The following is a 14,176-nucleotide window of genomic DNA, read 5'->3' as shown; positions in this document are numbered from 1 at the left end:
TCACCGAGAGGGCATCTTCAGCGCGAGACATCCACAAGGCACCTTACAGAGATGTGGAGAGCTTCGCGGCCGGAACGAAGCATCCCTTCTCCGCCGGCCAAGAGGGGGAAACGTGCTTTCCGATCGCTCAAGGTTGCGCGGACAACGCATAGCTCTAGCGTCTAGGAAAAGCTTAACCAGGTGCGATGGCGGCACGCATAGCGTGGGAAGCTAGCCGCCAGAATAACTATACCAAGGACTGCTGCTGATGAGGGCGAAGTACCTTCGTGTAATTATAATAACCCTAATAGGACTACTTTCGAAAAAAAAAGGAAACGGCCCAGAGGGCTATACTACGAGAGCTATGACTGATAGTTTTCTATATATATATATATATATATATATATATATATATATATATATATATATTCATCTCATCTATGGGATCGCATTCTCGCGCTGTTTCTTTGTCTCTGCGTGTAGTACAGTTAAGAGAGCCAGTTTAAGGGCGGAGAAGAAGAAAGAAGAGAAAAGCAAAAACTGCAGCGCCGTGGTTTTAAAGCGCACCCGTGGTAGAGAAACGGAATGCGATATAAGCGTGCGTAGCCATGATACGCACACGACAAACTGCCTTAAAATATTTAGACTTGAGGGAAAGCTTCGTTAGCAAACGATAGCACGGCAATCAGCACTCGAATATAATTATAACCCTAATACTAATTGTAAATATTCATCTCATCTATGGGATCTAATGCGCGCGCTGTTTCTTTGTCTCTGCGTGTAGTAGTTGAGAGAGCCAGTTTAAGGGCGGAGAAGAAGAAAGAAAAGAAAAGCAAAAACTGCAGCGCCGTGGTTTTAAAGCGCAGCCGTGGTAGAGAAACGGAATGCGATATAAGCGTGCGTAGCCACGATACGCACACGACAAACTGCCTTAAAATATTTAGACTTGAGGGAAAGCTTCGTTAGCAAACGATAGCACGGCAATCAGCACTCGAATATAATTTTAACCCTAATACTAATTGTAAATATTCATCTCATCTATGGGATCTAATGCGCGCGCTGTTGCTTTGTCTCTGCGTGTAGTAGTTGAGAGAGCCAGTTTAAGGGCAGAGTAGTTGGAAGGCATCTCACTGTGTATGTTCTAAAAAAAGGTTTTGCACTCACCGCTGCACTGTTCTTGCAGAAATTTTGCAGAGGGATTGCTTGTTGGAGTCTACGTCGTTCAGTGTAACACTTGCCACAGTTAAATGCCTGGTATTTAATATATAAGTGCAAATTTGCCTTAACTTATAGAGACGCAAGCTGCTGCTATGACAATGCAAGCATGAGCTTGTGTCACCGCCTTCCAGAGGCTACAGAAAGCAGCCGGTAAGGGAGGTTTGCCACATGTTGCCCGCTCCTGGAACACGCAACTGCCCTCCCTGAAACGCTGTTTTCTGCAGCTGCCGACAGGCAGCGACACGATTTTATGCTTGCGTTGTCAGAGCCGCAGCTCGCGTATCCCTAAGTGAAGGCAAATTTGCACTTATTTATTAAATACCAGGTAATTAACTGTGGCAAGTGTAACACTAAACGACGTGGACACCAACATGCAATCCTTCAGCAAAATTTCAGCAAGAACAGCGCAGTGGTGAGCTCAAAGCCTTTGTTTTTTTAGCATACGCAGTGAAATATGCAGCACACTGCACTTAAATTCCTTCTAGTTGCACTTATCGTTAATGATCTACATAGCCTCTGTGAAACTGAATGAGCCCAAACGTTTACTGAATGGCAGAGTGAAGTCTAACCTTTCGTTGCACTGTCGTGAGTGTAATTGCAATCCTGAATTTGAAGTGTGAGCTTCTATTCAGATACAGGAAGAAAGAAATGCATCTCATGGCTGAGGCATGCCATAATGGCACCTACGGCAGCATGTGTGCAAGCCAGTCTTCCATTATTCTCCATAAAGAATTGTCATGCTTTACTACTTTCCGTGAGTGAGCACATGAATGGAATTGACTTCTGGGGTTTCAGTTGCCAAAACCACGATTTGATTATGAGGCACACCGTAGTGGCAGACTCCGGATTAATTTTGACCACCAGGGGATCTTTAACGTGCCCCCAATGCACAGGACACAGGTGTTTTTGCATTTCACCCCCATCGTAATGCGGCCGCAGAGGCTGGGATTCAATTTCGGAACTTCATGCTTAGCAGTGCAACACCATAGCCGCTAAGCCACTGCGGCGGGTCAGTGAGCACATGAGTTCATGACTGATGGGTTGGCACTGCCTTCAGTGGAGCATGCATACAATGCTTTTGTGTGCGACAATGCAACATTTCATATGATAGTCAGTGTAAGTTGTCCTTTTGGTCTTTCTTGTGCCCATGTTTTTCTATGACTGCTTTTACAACCTTGAATCCTCACTCTTTTAGTGTATGAGTAAACAGTTCATGTGACCCTGCAAACAAGCTTGAGATCGAAACACAGGACATATTACACTAGTCTATAGTAAAACAACCAACTTTACAATTGAAGAAATACGACAGTGGAAGCCAAAAAATACTAAACTCAGTGAAAAACAGTAAAAATTATTTGATTATTCTACATTTTGATCGTTTATTAAATATTCAAAGCCTTTGTCCTGTAGGCATGGTGTGAGCAGCCACTTTGATATATATAGTTGCAGCAACAGTGACCTGCACCGGAGACAAGCAGGAATGTTTATGTAGTTTATTATTTAAATAATAACGTAACGGCAGTTGAAGATTCGGCTGCCGTTATACACTGGCTCTATCAATATGTTGCCGCATGGGTAGGTCCACATTATCAATGGGTCCGAAAATTTGGGCCACAAGAGATCGCTCAGCGACTGTATTTGTCTTTTTTAGAAATTGGTTTTGCCCTGTCCCAGCTATCCTGGCTCTCACGAAGCAACGTTCAAGGATTGCTCAAGGATGCAACAGTAACTTCATATTCTCTGGAAAATGACAAGAAACAAAACTTTCCATAGGGAGGCTGCTCAATTGGTTCGCTGGGACAGACAACGCTCGGATAAGAAGCGTCACCCAGTAACTTCAGAAGACCTGCACTGCAGGGCGCAGGGGCCACGACAACCTCTGCCTGTGCCAGCACCATAGATGGTAACCACGCTTACTGCAAAGTGAGGGTCACTGTGAGCACAGGGCGAACATTCGTCGCCCCTGGCTGGCACAGACATAGAGTGGTCTTTCCTGCCTGTAGACCCACAGGCATAACGCCATGCCGTAGTGTTCCTCAATGCCAAGGAGTGGATGCTAAGGCTACTAACCCTACAGGCAAGCAAGAAGCCAAAAAGAATTACCAGGACAGCGTTGAAAAAATGCTGAAGCATCTGTTAGAACCAATGCGCGTGATTCTCTGTCGTCTCCAGACTCCGGCTGCTAAAAGCGCCATGTATGTCCACGTCATACTGGAGCCACTTATCGCTGCCCTTTACTTAATTTAAATACCTTTCTTGGCACCTGTGCTGCTCACGCAGGAGAAGAGAGAGAGAGAGAAACAACTTTTGTACTGAGCCCTTAGTGACGGTTGGTGCGCGCTGGCACCAGATGGGGTGGAACCTTCTTCTCAGGTCCCATATGTGTTCAGCAGTTCCTGGCCCCCTAGCCGCCAGCGCGAGCTGGGTCGGTAGGTCGGGGCTGGACAACAAGGTCAAGAACCCCCCACCATTCCTACCCCCCACCCTCCCCAGCCCTAACCCCCCCGAGCAATGGGAGACGCAGGAGAAGCCCACACAATTGCTTCTTCGTTGCGCGTTTTTGCCAAGTTTCAATTAGCTTGACTCAAGCCATTCCCTGGAAGGCAGATGACACTTCTGAATGACTTTTTTTAACTTTGTTGATAACCATGAGAATGCTGAACTTGCCTTCATCATTGTGCATCCTCCTTCTATGTCATCATCACCCCTCATCTGGCCCTTACATCCATGTTCCCTCCTTTCCCTGTGCAGCGTAAAAGGCAGGAGCATGCAAGCTCAGGCCGACCTTACTGCCTTCCTTCAAATAAATTATCTTTCTGGTTTCGCCCTAAACTGTACACAATAAAAAATCGTAAAATATTTGTGCCACTATGACAATCTTAATCAAGCACTAAAAATCAGGCATTTTGCAATAAAATCATAAACATTGCCAAGTATGCTATAAATTAGCAGCTATAGTTGTGGCAAATAGAATGTAGTGAATCTGCTCTTCAAGCAGAAGGATATGGCTTTCATATACTGACAATACTGTCAAATTTTACAGAGCAAGCATTCCATGTTTTTACAGCTACCATAAAAGGTCAAGCCACAATCTGCTTCTTTCCCAACCAGAATGTGCATGTATAGTGCTCTATCAAGAAGTGGCAGAAATTTTGGTAGGTTTAGGGAAGCCTATGCAAGACATATGTAAGACCCAGTGCTCCTGTAAGACATGGGCATATGGAAGCCCATGTAAGAAGTGCCGACTGCACTCTTACATGGGTATCTCAAACTCCAGACGAAGTACTCCTGCGCGGAGTTTTATACAGACGCTTCAAAATCTACTCATGGTGTAGCTTATGCAGCGCTCAGACCTTCATTTTCAATGTCTGGTGCATTAAATCCAAACACCAGCATTTTCACAGCGGAGCCATATGCGATCCTCTCTACTGTGAAACATATAAAACAAACAGGTATAATAAAGGCTGTCATATTCACAGATTTATTAAGAGTTGTTAGTTGCATATCAAGTCTACGAAAACACAAAGACTCTATCCTTAATGAAGTCTACAACCTTCTATGCTCAGCATACATGTCGAACCAAATGATTGTTCTTTGTTGGGTGCCTGGCTATAGAGGCCTAGAGGGCAACATAGCTGCTGACAAAAGGGCTACATCCGTACCTTTTTGTGATGCAAACATTAATATACCTGTACCCTACACATACCTTAAGCCATTTTTACAATATAAATTACGGAAATATTAGCAAAGGAAATGGGACACTCAGGTATCCAACAAACTGCACCTAATCAAACCAAAAATAGAGAACTGCATCTCTGAGAAAACAACAAGACACCAGGAAGTACTGCTCTGTAGATTAAAAATTGGGCACACCTATCGCACTCACTCATATATTCTAACTGGAACTAACCCTCCGACATGCACTAGGTGTGGAAGTAGACTTACAGTCCTTCATGTTCTCGTTCAGTGCCCATTATTAGAAGAGAAGAGAAAAAAGTTCTTCCCTTCCTTATACCGTCATAATATACCTTTGCACCCAGTCTTCTTTTCAGGCAATGACCCTCTATTTAATTTTAAATCAGTACTCAAGTTCTTAGAAGAAACGAATACCATAAAAATCATTTGGCCAGGCTATTTGTAGCACAGCCTCTGCTTAGAGGCTGTAGCTGCAATGAAGTCACTTACAGAGCACAGGCCTCGCAGCCCTTGCGCTGAAGAGCTCTGCACAGGCACTGGTGCTGCTATAAATTAACACGTTTTAGTATCTAATCCTTCATAACATACTTTTAAAACTATAGGACTCACTTTTCATTGACATTATTTTAATAGATACATATTTTACACCATTTACAGTGAATACTTTAGGCCAGTATACAGCCACTCAATTTCCACCATATTCAACTATACTCATTGCCATTCATCACCAAGTGTCATGGCACTCTTTGGCCATTTCTGGCCCTTGTGCCAAGAAACAATATCCATCATCAAGAGTGCCAACTGAGAAAACATGTATAATGAAAACAGGATGCATGCACTGTCTTGTATTTTCTTTCTATGTGATTGTCTCAGTTTATGCTTTGTTATACTTATGCAAACCAACTTGCTCAGAAGCAAGTACTTTTAAACTATCATAAACCGGAATATAGGTGGAGATATTTCCTTGAAAAAAAAAAAAAAAAAGCAGGCTAAGTCATCCCTAGTCTTACATAGCGGTCTTTAGCAGAATGGCAAACGCAAAAGAAGACAGAACGCCACATGGATAAAATAAAGGCAGAGCGGTGGTCGAAATTTAGAGCATCGCTAGATCCCCGCAAACCACTATCTCAAATATGGAGAACTGTGTGAGGTCTACATTCTGGTCCGGAACAGCGCTTTCCGTTTAAGGCCCAAGCACTATTCCAGCGCCGACAAGACTTTGATGTGGCGGAAGACTTCTGTGCTGTGATTGCAGGCCAGCCAACTTGCACAAGTTCGCTTACACTGAACCATATTCTAGATTCCCGAGATTCCCTCATGGATCTGCCTTACACGACGCACGAGCTTGACACGGCGCTTGCCCTATGTATTCGGTCGTCGTCGCCTGGTCCAGATGACATATCTTACCGTATGCTATGTCACCTTGGTGAACGGGCACGAAGTGTGCTCCTTAATATCTATAACAAGTCCTGGCAGGTCAGTAAAATTCCTCAAGATTGGAAGATCAGCCGCCTGGTACCGCTTCTCTGCAAGTCTCCCTTAGAGATTACTTCATATCGACCAATTGTGTTGGCAAGTTCCGTTGGGAAGGTAATGGAGCGAATGATCCTCGCCAGACTTGAGTGGTACCTCGAACATTACAAAATCTACCCAGACGCCATGGCTGGCTTTCGATGTCGCCGATGTTCTATCGACAACATTATTGATCTGGGAACCTATGTTAAAGACCAGAAGACGTGTAAGAGATTATCTGCTGCAATGTTCTTAGATATAAAGGGAGCCTATGATGTCCTTCATGACGCCATACTTGAAGCATTGGAATCGGTGGGCCTAAGCGGTGAATTATATCGTTGGACACGCAGTTATCTACATAGGCGGACTCTATTAACACTCAAGCTGGCCCAACCTCGCAATATTACACGCACCATGGAGTTCCACAAGGCGGTGCCTTGAGTCTCACAATTTTCAGCCTTGTACTCATTGGTCTTGTGGAAAGACTTCTGAACACAGTTAAAGTATCAATGCATGCCGACGACATCTGCGTTTGGGCATCTGGTGTGACACGGCCACAGATAGCAGGTACGTGCAAGACTTCAAAAAGCTGCAACGTCAACATCGACGTACCTGAATGAACAAGGCCTCAAGGTCTCGTCAGAAAAATGCGCATTGGTCGCGTTTAGCCGAAAGCCAATGAGATCATACAATGTCTCTATCGACGGTCAAAGCATGCCTTATGTCAGGACACACCGATTCATAGACGTAATCATTGATTGTGACCTCTGCTGGAGTCCTCATGTGGCCTACCTAAAGAAGCACCTGACGGATGTTTCTAATCTGTTCAAGTTTCTTGGAGGAAAAACTTGGGGTATGTCAGTACATGCAATGATGCAACTATACAGGACACTCTTTCTTGGGCATTTGCAATACAGCTTGCCTGTGCTGACCAACACCTGCAGAACTAATATCCGCACACTCGAAAGCGTCCAGGCCCAGGCACTTAGAGTGTGTCTTGGATTGCCGAGGTGCTCGTCAACAGCTGAAACAATTGCGATTGCACACAATTTCCCAGCCAAGACCCATATAGTCATGGAAGCGCTCAGGGCACACGTAAGACACCTTGCTTGAGCCCCTGCCCATGATCTAGCCTCACTGCCAGAGGATCGGCCACGTGCCTCCTTTTGTCAGACAGTCCTGCCCTATCGTGCATACCTTCCATTAGGTTATAAGGCTCCAGCGAGAGTTCCGTTTCCCCCCATGGGGCTTGGCTCAAGCAAAACTTCCGACTAATGGTACCAGGAATATAAACAAAAGCCCAAATCTCGTCTCCAGACCTCAAGCAGCTTTCACTGCTCTTGCTGTACGAAACGTACAACGAACATCATCATCTAAATATTGACTCTTCAACCACGGTGAATGGGTCTGCAGGATCGGTGATCTTTCCTGCAAAAACCTTCCTCATAAAGATTCGACTATCTCACCAGACTACATTGATTACTGCGGAGTTCGCTGCTATTCGTTGGGCACTTCGTGTGATTTCTGATGAACTACCCAAGAAATTGAGCGTGTTCAGTGACTCCAAGGCTGCTCTTCATTGTTTGGTTTCTGCCTTACGCCGCGGACACCACGAACAACTAGTTCTAGAAATCAGACTGCTGCTTCACCACCTCGTCGAGCAAGCCACTTTGGCATAATGAGCAATGAACGTGCCAGTGCAGCAACACGATCTGCAAATGAGCAGGGCTTGCAAGACTGTATTCCATTCTCAAGAACAGGCACAGCAATGAAAATTCGTATGCTTGCAAATGAAGCCATAAGATCTTAATGGAACGCACCAAACTTGAAGCATACATGTCTACACCAACTGGACCCATCTCTTCGACTTCAACCCCCTTCTGGACTCTCTCGACTCGAGACAGCAGTACTTTGCCGACTGTGGCTTGGTGTCGCTTTCACAAGATCTTTCGCCTTCCGAGTCGGTATGGACGAGAGCGCGGCTTGCAGTCACAGCGGCGGCAAGGAGACTATAGAACACGTACTTTGCCACTGTCCTCAATACAGCATGCACCGGCTGTCACTAGCAGCCGTGTTGGCACGCCTTGACGACAGGCCACTTTCAGAACAGACAGTTTTGGAATGCGGACATGAACTGCCGTCGCACCGAAAGTCGGTAATGGCTTTGTTGACCTTTTTACATGGCAGTGGCCTATTAGAAAGACTATAATGATTCCATCCCGTCCCTGTTTTCCTTTCTTTTTTTTTGTCGGTTTCATTTTTGTCACTGCTCTTCTTTCCGTCTTTACTTCCGCTTTCACTTCCCTTAGTGCGGGTAGCAAACCGGAAGCTTTAACTCTGGTTAACCTGCCTGCCTCTCTCTCATTTGCATCTCTCTCTCTCTCTTAGCAGAATGTGAGTTGTCTGGCAGCCTACAGTGCACATGTTGGCTAACACATATGCAAAGCTGTATCCATATTCAAATGTGAATGCTGGATTTTTTTTTTTTTTGTCGTTGTTGCTGTTGCTATTGTCTTCTTGCATGAACTCTTCCGATCGACTTTGTGTGTGACTTCTTTTTTCTTTCCCTCTTCTTTTGAGTGAAGAGTAGTGGCATGCGGAGACAGTCTTTAGTGGTGTTCAATATAAAGCTTGTAGCTTCAACACGCATTTGTAGACTTCATGTGGGACTTTCATGCGCACTCACTACCGCTGACAGTACAGTCAATCTGCTGCAAAGCACTGTGAAAATATAAACGTGTTTCTTTTAACGCTTTTTTTAGCTATTTTTTTTTTCTACTTCAAGGTAAGGCGTCAACTTATAATCCCACTTGACCTATATTCCAGTTTATATGGCATGTTTATAATACATAGGCTCTTTTATAAATGTACACTTTTTGTTTTCTGAAATTATTAACTCAATGCATCACATTGGTATATTTCGATTTGATGACCAGAATTCACCTTTTGTCTCCCGAAAAAGCTTACACTAACATGAGCACTCTTAATTATTTTCAAATGTTCATGCAGTCATGTGAACCAACTTGCCCAATGACAAATTATTAGGGGTATGCGAATACTTGATTTCGAATCGAATAGCAAACGTTAGAATATTTTGATTCGTGAATTGAAAAAAATCTGAGGACACCTAAGCACTTCTTATGAGTTGTGAATGCGAAAGCATGAATGTCCAATTGAACGCCGCTGATTGGTGCTTCGAGTTATGAACTCCTCGTGGGCAACTGAGCATGTTGAGATGCTTGGCCAATGTGTCCTAGAAAGCACGAGGTCGGTCCACTTTGATCCATGAGTCATCCTACCTTGCGCAACTGCCATAGAATCTAATGGGGATGCTCCCAAGTGAGCTGGGGTGATTTTGATGCTTCTGCTTTCGTCACACCAGGCTTGGCAATGAAAATTTCGGTCCAAGTAGCATGATATCATAAAGTAGAGTGCCAAAACCTTTTATCTAGAAGGCACTGGTTTAGCCCAGTGGGCAAGACACTCTGCTTCTGAGCGTGGGATCACAGGTTCGAAACTCACTATCGCCAACATTTTTCCTTTCGAAGTTATTGTTTCTTTTATACAATAACTTCTCTATAGTGATCACCAAGGCAAAGTTAGAATGCAGGCGAGAGCTTGTGTAGACAAGGAACGCACAAATAACACAGGCTTCCGAGAGCAAAGGTAACGTGGCGTCACGGCGATGCCCTCTCCCCTCACACAACACCTGGTGCGCCAGCAGGTCATCCTTTTCACCTGCTCTGCTCCGTTGAGGCATGCACATGATGTGGTGTCACAGCCAATGAGAATTTAGGTGACACTTTGCTGCTACTGACTCCGGCTTTTTCACTCAATGGGCCATTTGATGCTTTCGCATCAATATCTAATATTCAATCTTTCAAATACCAGTATCTTTGGTGAATGACCTAGCTGTGGTGGGTGCCCTGACGCGTTTCCATGGCGTGCAATCTTTATCGGTACAAGGTTTGACTGGGCCAACTGAACCACCGATCAAAACAATTAACGCTACACAAACAGTGGGAACAACAAAAGCAGCGTGTGTGGAAAGCATGGTAGCATGTGTGAAGACTGGGCCGTTTAGCCACCAGAAAGCACACTGATTACATTGAATATGCAAGTTCAGAGTTCACGCCCGCAGATTTGCACAGTTTGGAGCTTTCAACCCACATACGGACATGCAGACAAACTTGGCATGCATGCTTGCAGTAGTTCCCAGCAAATCGACCGCGTACCCAAACACTGCTTCAACAGCAATGAATCTAACCCGTACACGTGATCTCACAACCGATGATTGATGAGCCACTCGTAGGAATATATTAGCGACAAGCTTTCTGTTACGGTTTGCAGCCCATTATCACATCGACCAGCGACGAATTTTCTTCAGGGCCACATTATTGGCACACCACCATTGCATAGACATTGGTTCAGCACCATTGAGCCGGCATAGAAATGTTTACGCATTTAAAACCCACGCGACAATGTCCACAGCAAACCAATGCAGCTTAGCAACTTGGGCTCATATGCTCGGTGTAACATACGCCAAAGACTTGAAAAATTATAGACCGATCTAGCTTACTGTCCGTTGCCTACAAAGTATTTACTAAGGTAATCGCAAATAGAATTAGGAACACCTTTGACTTCTGTCAACAAAAGGACCAGGCAGGATTCCGTAAAGGCTACTCAACAATAGACCATATTCACACTATCAATCAGGTGATAGAGAAATGTGCGGAATATAACCAGCCCTTATATATAGCTTTCATTTATTACGAGAAAGCGTTTGATTCAGTCGAAACCTCAGCAGTCATGGAAGCATTACAGAATCAGGGAGTAGATGAGCCGTATGTAAAAATACTGAAAGATATCTATAGCGGCTCCACAGCCACCGTAGTCCTCCATAAAGAAAGCAACGAAATCCCAATAAAGAAAGGCGTCAGACAGGGAGATACGATATCTCCAATGCTATTCACAGCATGTTTACAGGAGGTATTCAGAGACCTGGAGTGGGAAGAATTAGGGATAAAAGTTGATGGAGAATACCTTAGCAACTTGCGATTCGCTGATGATATTGCCTTGCTTAGTAACTCAGGAGACCAATTGCAATGCATGCTCACTGACCTGGAGAGGCAAAGCAGAAGGGTGGGTCTGAAAATTAATCTACAGAAAACTAAAGTAATGTTTAACAGTCTCGGAAGAGAACAGCAGTTTACGATAGGTAGCGAGGCACTGGAAGTGTAAGGGAATACATCTACTTAGGGCAGGTAGTGACCGTGGATCCGGATCATGAGACTGAAATAGTCAGAAGAATAGGAATGGGCTTGGGTGCGTTTGACAGGCATTCTCAGATCATGAACAGCAGGTTGCCGTTATTTCTCAAGAGAAAACTGTATAACAGCTGTGTCTTACCAGTACTCACGTACGGGGCAGAAACCTGGAGGCTTACGAAAAGGGTTCTACTTAAGTTGAGGACGACGCAACGAGCTATTGAAAGAATGATAGGTGTAACATTAAGGGATAAGAAAAGAGCAGATTGGGTGAGGGAACAAACTCAAGTTAATGACATCTTAGTTGAAATCAAGAAAAAGAAATGGGCATGGGCAGGACATGTAATGAGGAGGGAAGATAAACAGTGGTCATTAAGGGTTACGGACTGGATTCCAAGGGAAGGGAAGCGCGACAGGGGGCGGCAGAAAGTTATGTGGGCGGATGAGATTAAGAAGTTTGCAGGAACAACATGGCCACAATTAGTACATGACCGGGGTAGTTGGAGAAGCATGGGAGAGGCCTTTGCCCTGCAGTGGGCGTGACCAGGCTGAAGACGACGATGATTAACTTGGGTCGCTGCACTGCCACTCCCACGTTCCATGATGATGATGATGAATTGTGGCTAATTCCTTTGTAACAGGCAGGTTGCTTTAAAGCACCCTAGCCAGAGAAAATATATATATATACCTGGCAAAAAGTAATGGGTGGTGGGAGAAAAAGAGAGAAAAAAAAAAAGAGAGAAATAGAAAAAAGAGAGGGGGTAGAGAGGACCAACCCCAGCTCTTTTGTACACACAGCCCAACGTGGTATATACAGCCCAACCAAAAGAACAGCACGAAAAAGACAAGGACACGAGAGAGCGACACGCGCACAGCACTGTGTGCGTGTCGCTCTCTCGTGTCCCTTGTTTCTTTTTTTTTTTCGCTGTCCTTTTTCCAATGAATCACCAACAAGCCCAAGCTTCCATGCTAAGGAGCTTACAACATATATATACTGCTGTTACACCGCTAAAGCAAAGTGGCAGACCTACAGCACTACCTGATGCACAGTCATATTCATTATAACCCTAAGTTAATGTAAACTCAGCTACACAACAAAAGTGTGAAAACATGCTCAACCGTACTTCCACACAGTGTTTATCATACTTTTGATTGCATGTGTTTCCACTTGTGTGTTCCAGGTTTGCACTTCCATGTTCAAGTGCAACTGTGTCTGTACTCACACCCACATTACATGCATAGACACTAGGTGTTTCTTCAGATTTTTGACATAGGTAATCCCGTTTTGAGGTAAGTAGCTGACTGATTTCATGCTTAGAGATTTTAAGCAAACAAAAAATGCAGGCTGCACAGCTTTACAACTTGACACTTATCATGACTCTTGCTTTAGTGAAGAAAATCAGAATGCCAGAATTAACAGAGAACAGTCAAGAAATGCATGTAGTAATCTAGTTAGTGAAACATCATCGAACAGTGATGAAAACTTAGTGAGAGGAGACCTGTGTGGCTCCTTCAATTTTTTTATGCTGTCTGCTTCAGTTTAGCAACATCATAATACATTTTGTCATACTGCCATGATGACTCCATTAATGTCTCAACGAGAATGACCTGTGTGTACCATCTCATTTATCATTGCATTCACCTGGAGTATCATCCTAGGCATGCTGCCAAGACAACCTCTCCAGTTTTCATTAAAGAGCTTCTCTCTTTCTCAACTACAGGCTGCAAAATGTAACTGGCATCCATTGTCAAATGACAGTAGATGCAGCTGAGAAAGCTCCACAAGAAGTGACCAACAAGTAATGCTTAGTGCCATATATTAAGTAATTATAAAAGCAATTTTTTAAAGCTGATTTTACCATGTATTTTTTTGCTGTCACAACAGAGCGCAAGTATCAAGAGTAGCAAATTCATATTGAGATAGGGGGGTAGAAATAAGAAAAAGAAAAGAAAAATTGAAATTTTATGTCTTTTCTATTACTGCAACAAAAGCTACCCAAAGTCAGTGCTGACTACTTGGCAGGTTAGTGAGTGTCCATCAGAGAAATGACAGAATATTTTTTCATGTGAGTTCAAATATGCATTTTACTAGACATAAATAAATGACCTTGAGAAACTAAAAAAACCTAGTTGCTAAAATGCTCCTCTTACTTGCAAGAGCAGCAACTCCAACACAGCTTCAGTCAGGTTGCTGTTTTGATCTATGACCTCAGGAAACCCCTGAAAGAGGAATGTCTTGGTGAGCAGAAGCATGTATGGCAAATAGACAACATGGAAAATCCACACATGTGGTCCTCCAAATGCCTTGTCTGAGCTCAAGCAAGATGCTGAACCTCAGGCTAGAACCGCGTGTGTCAGCGTGAGGACTGGTGCCCCAATCCTTCCCACGCTCCACTTCTCTTGCATCCAAGATTACATAATCTAGTATCAGCTTCAGTGCTACTACCAGATTCTTGGTGATCTCGGTAATTTATTTTGTTAGTTTAGTTCAAGATAGAAATTTT

The 14,176-nt window shown here is 44.0% G+C and overlaps 1 protein-coding gene across 2 annotated transcripts in view; it reads right to left on the bottom strand.

The window, feature by feature from the left end:
- The window catches only part of FANCI (Fanconi anemia complementation group I), a 97,186-nt gene that overhangs the window by 52,024 nt on the left and 30,986 nt on the right, over positions 1-14,176 (bottom strand). For both annotated transcript variants that reach the window (XM_050191107.3, XM_055061425.2), the window contains one exon: positions 13,824-13,892. In XM_050191107.3, coding sequence (XP_050047064.2) covers positions 13,824-13,892 — 69 coding nt within the window. The remainder of the gene's footprint in view (positions 1-13,823; positions 13,893-14,176) is intronic.

This window comes from Dermacentor andersoni, chromosome 1, assembly GCF_023375885.2.
Source record: "Dermacentor andersoni chromosome 1, qqDerAnde1_hic_scaffold, whole genome shotgun sequence".
NCBI lineage: Eukaryota > Metazoa > Arthropoda > Arachnida > Ixodida > Ixodidae > Dermacentor > Dermacentor andersoni.
Note: the sequence above shows the minus strand (reverse complement) of the source record. Positions and strands in the feature narration are given on the sequence as shown.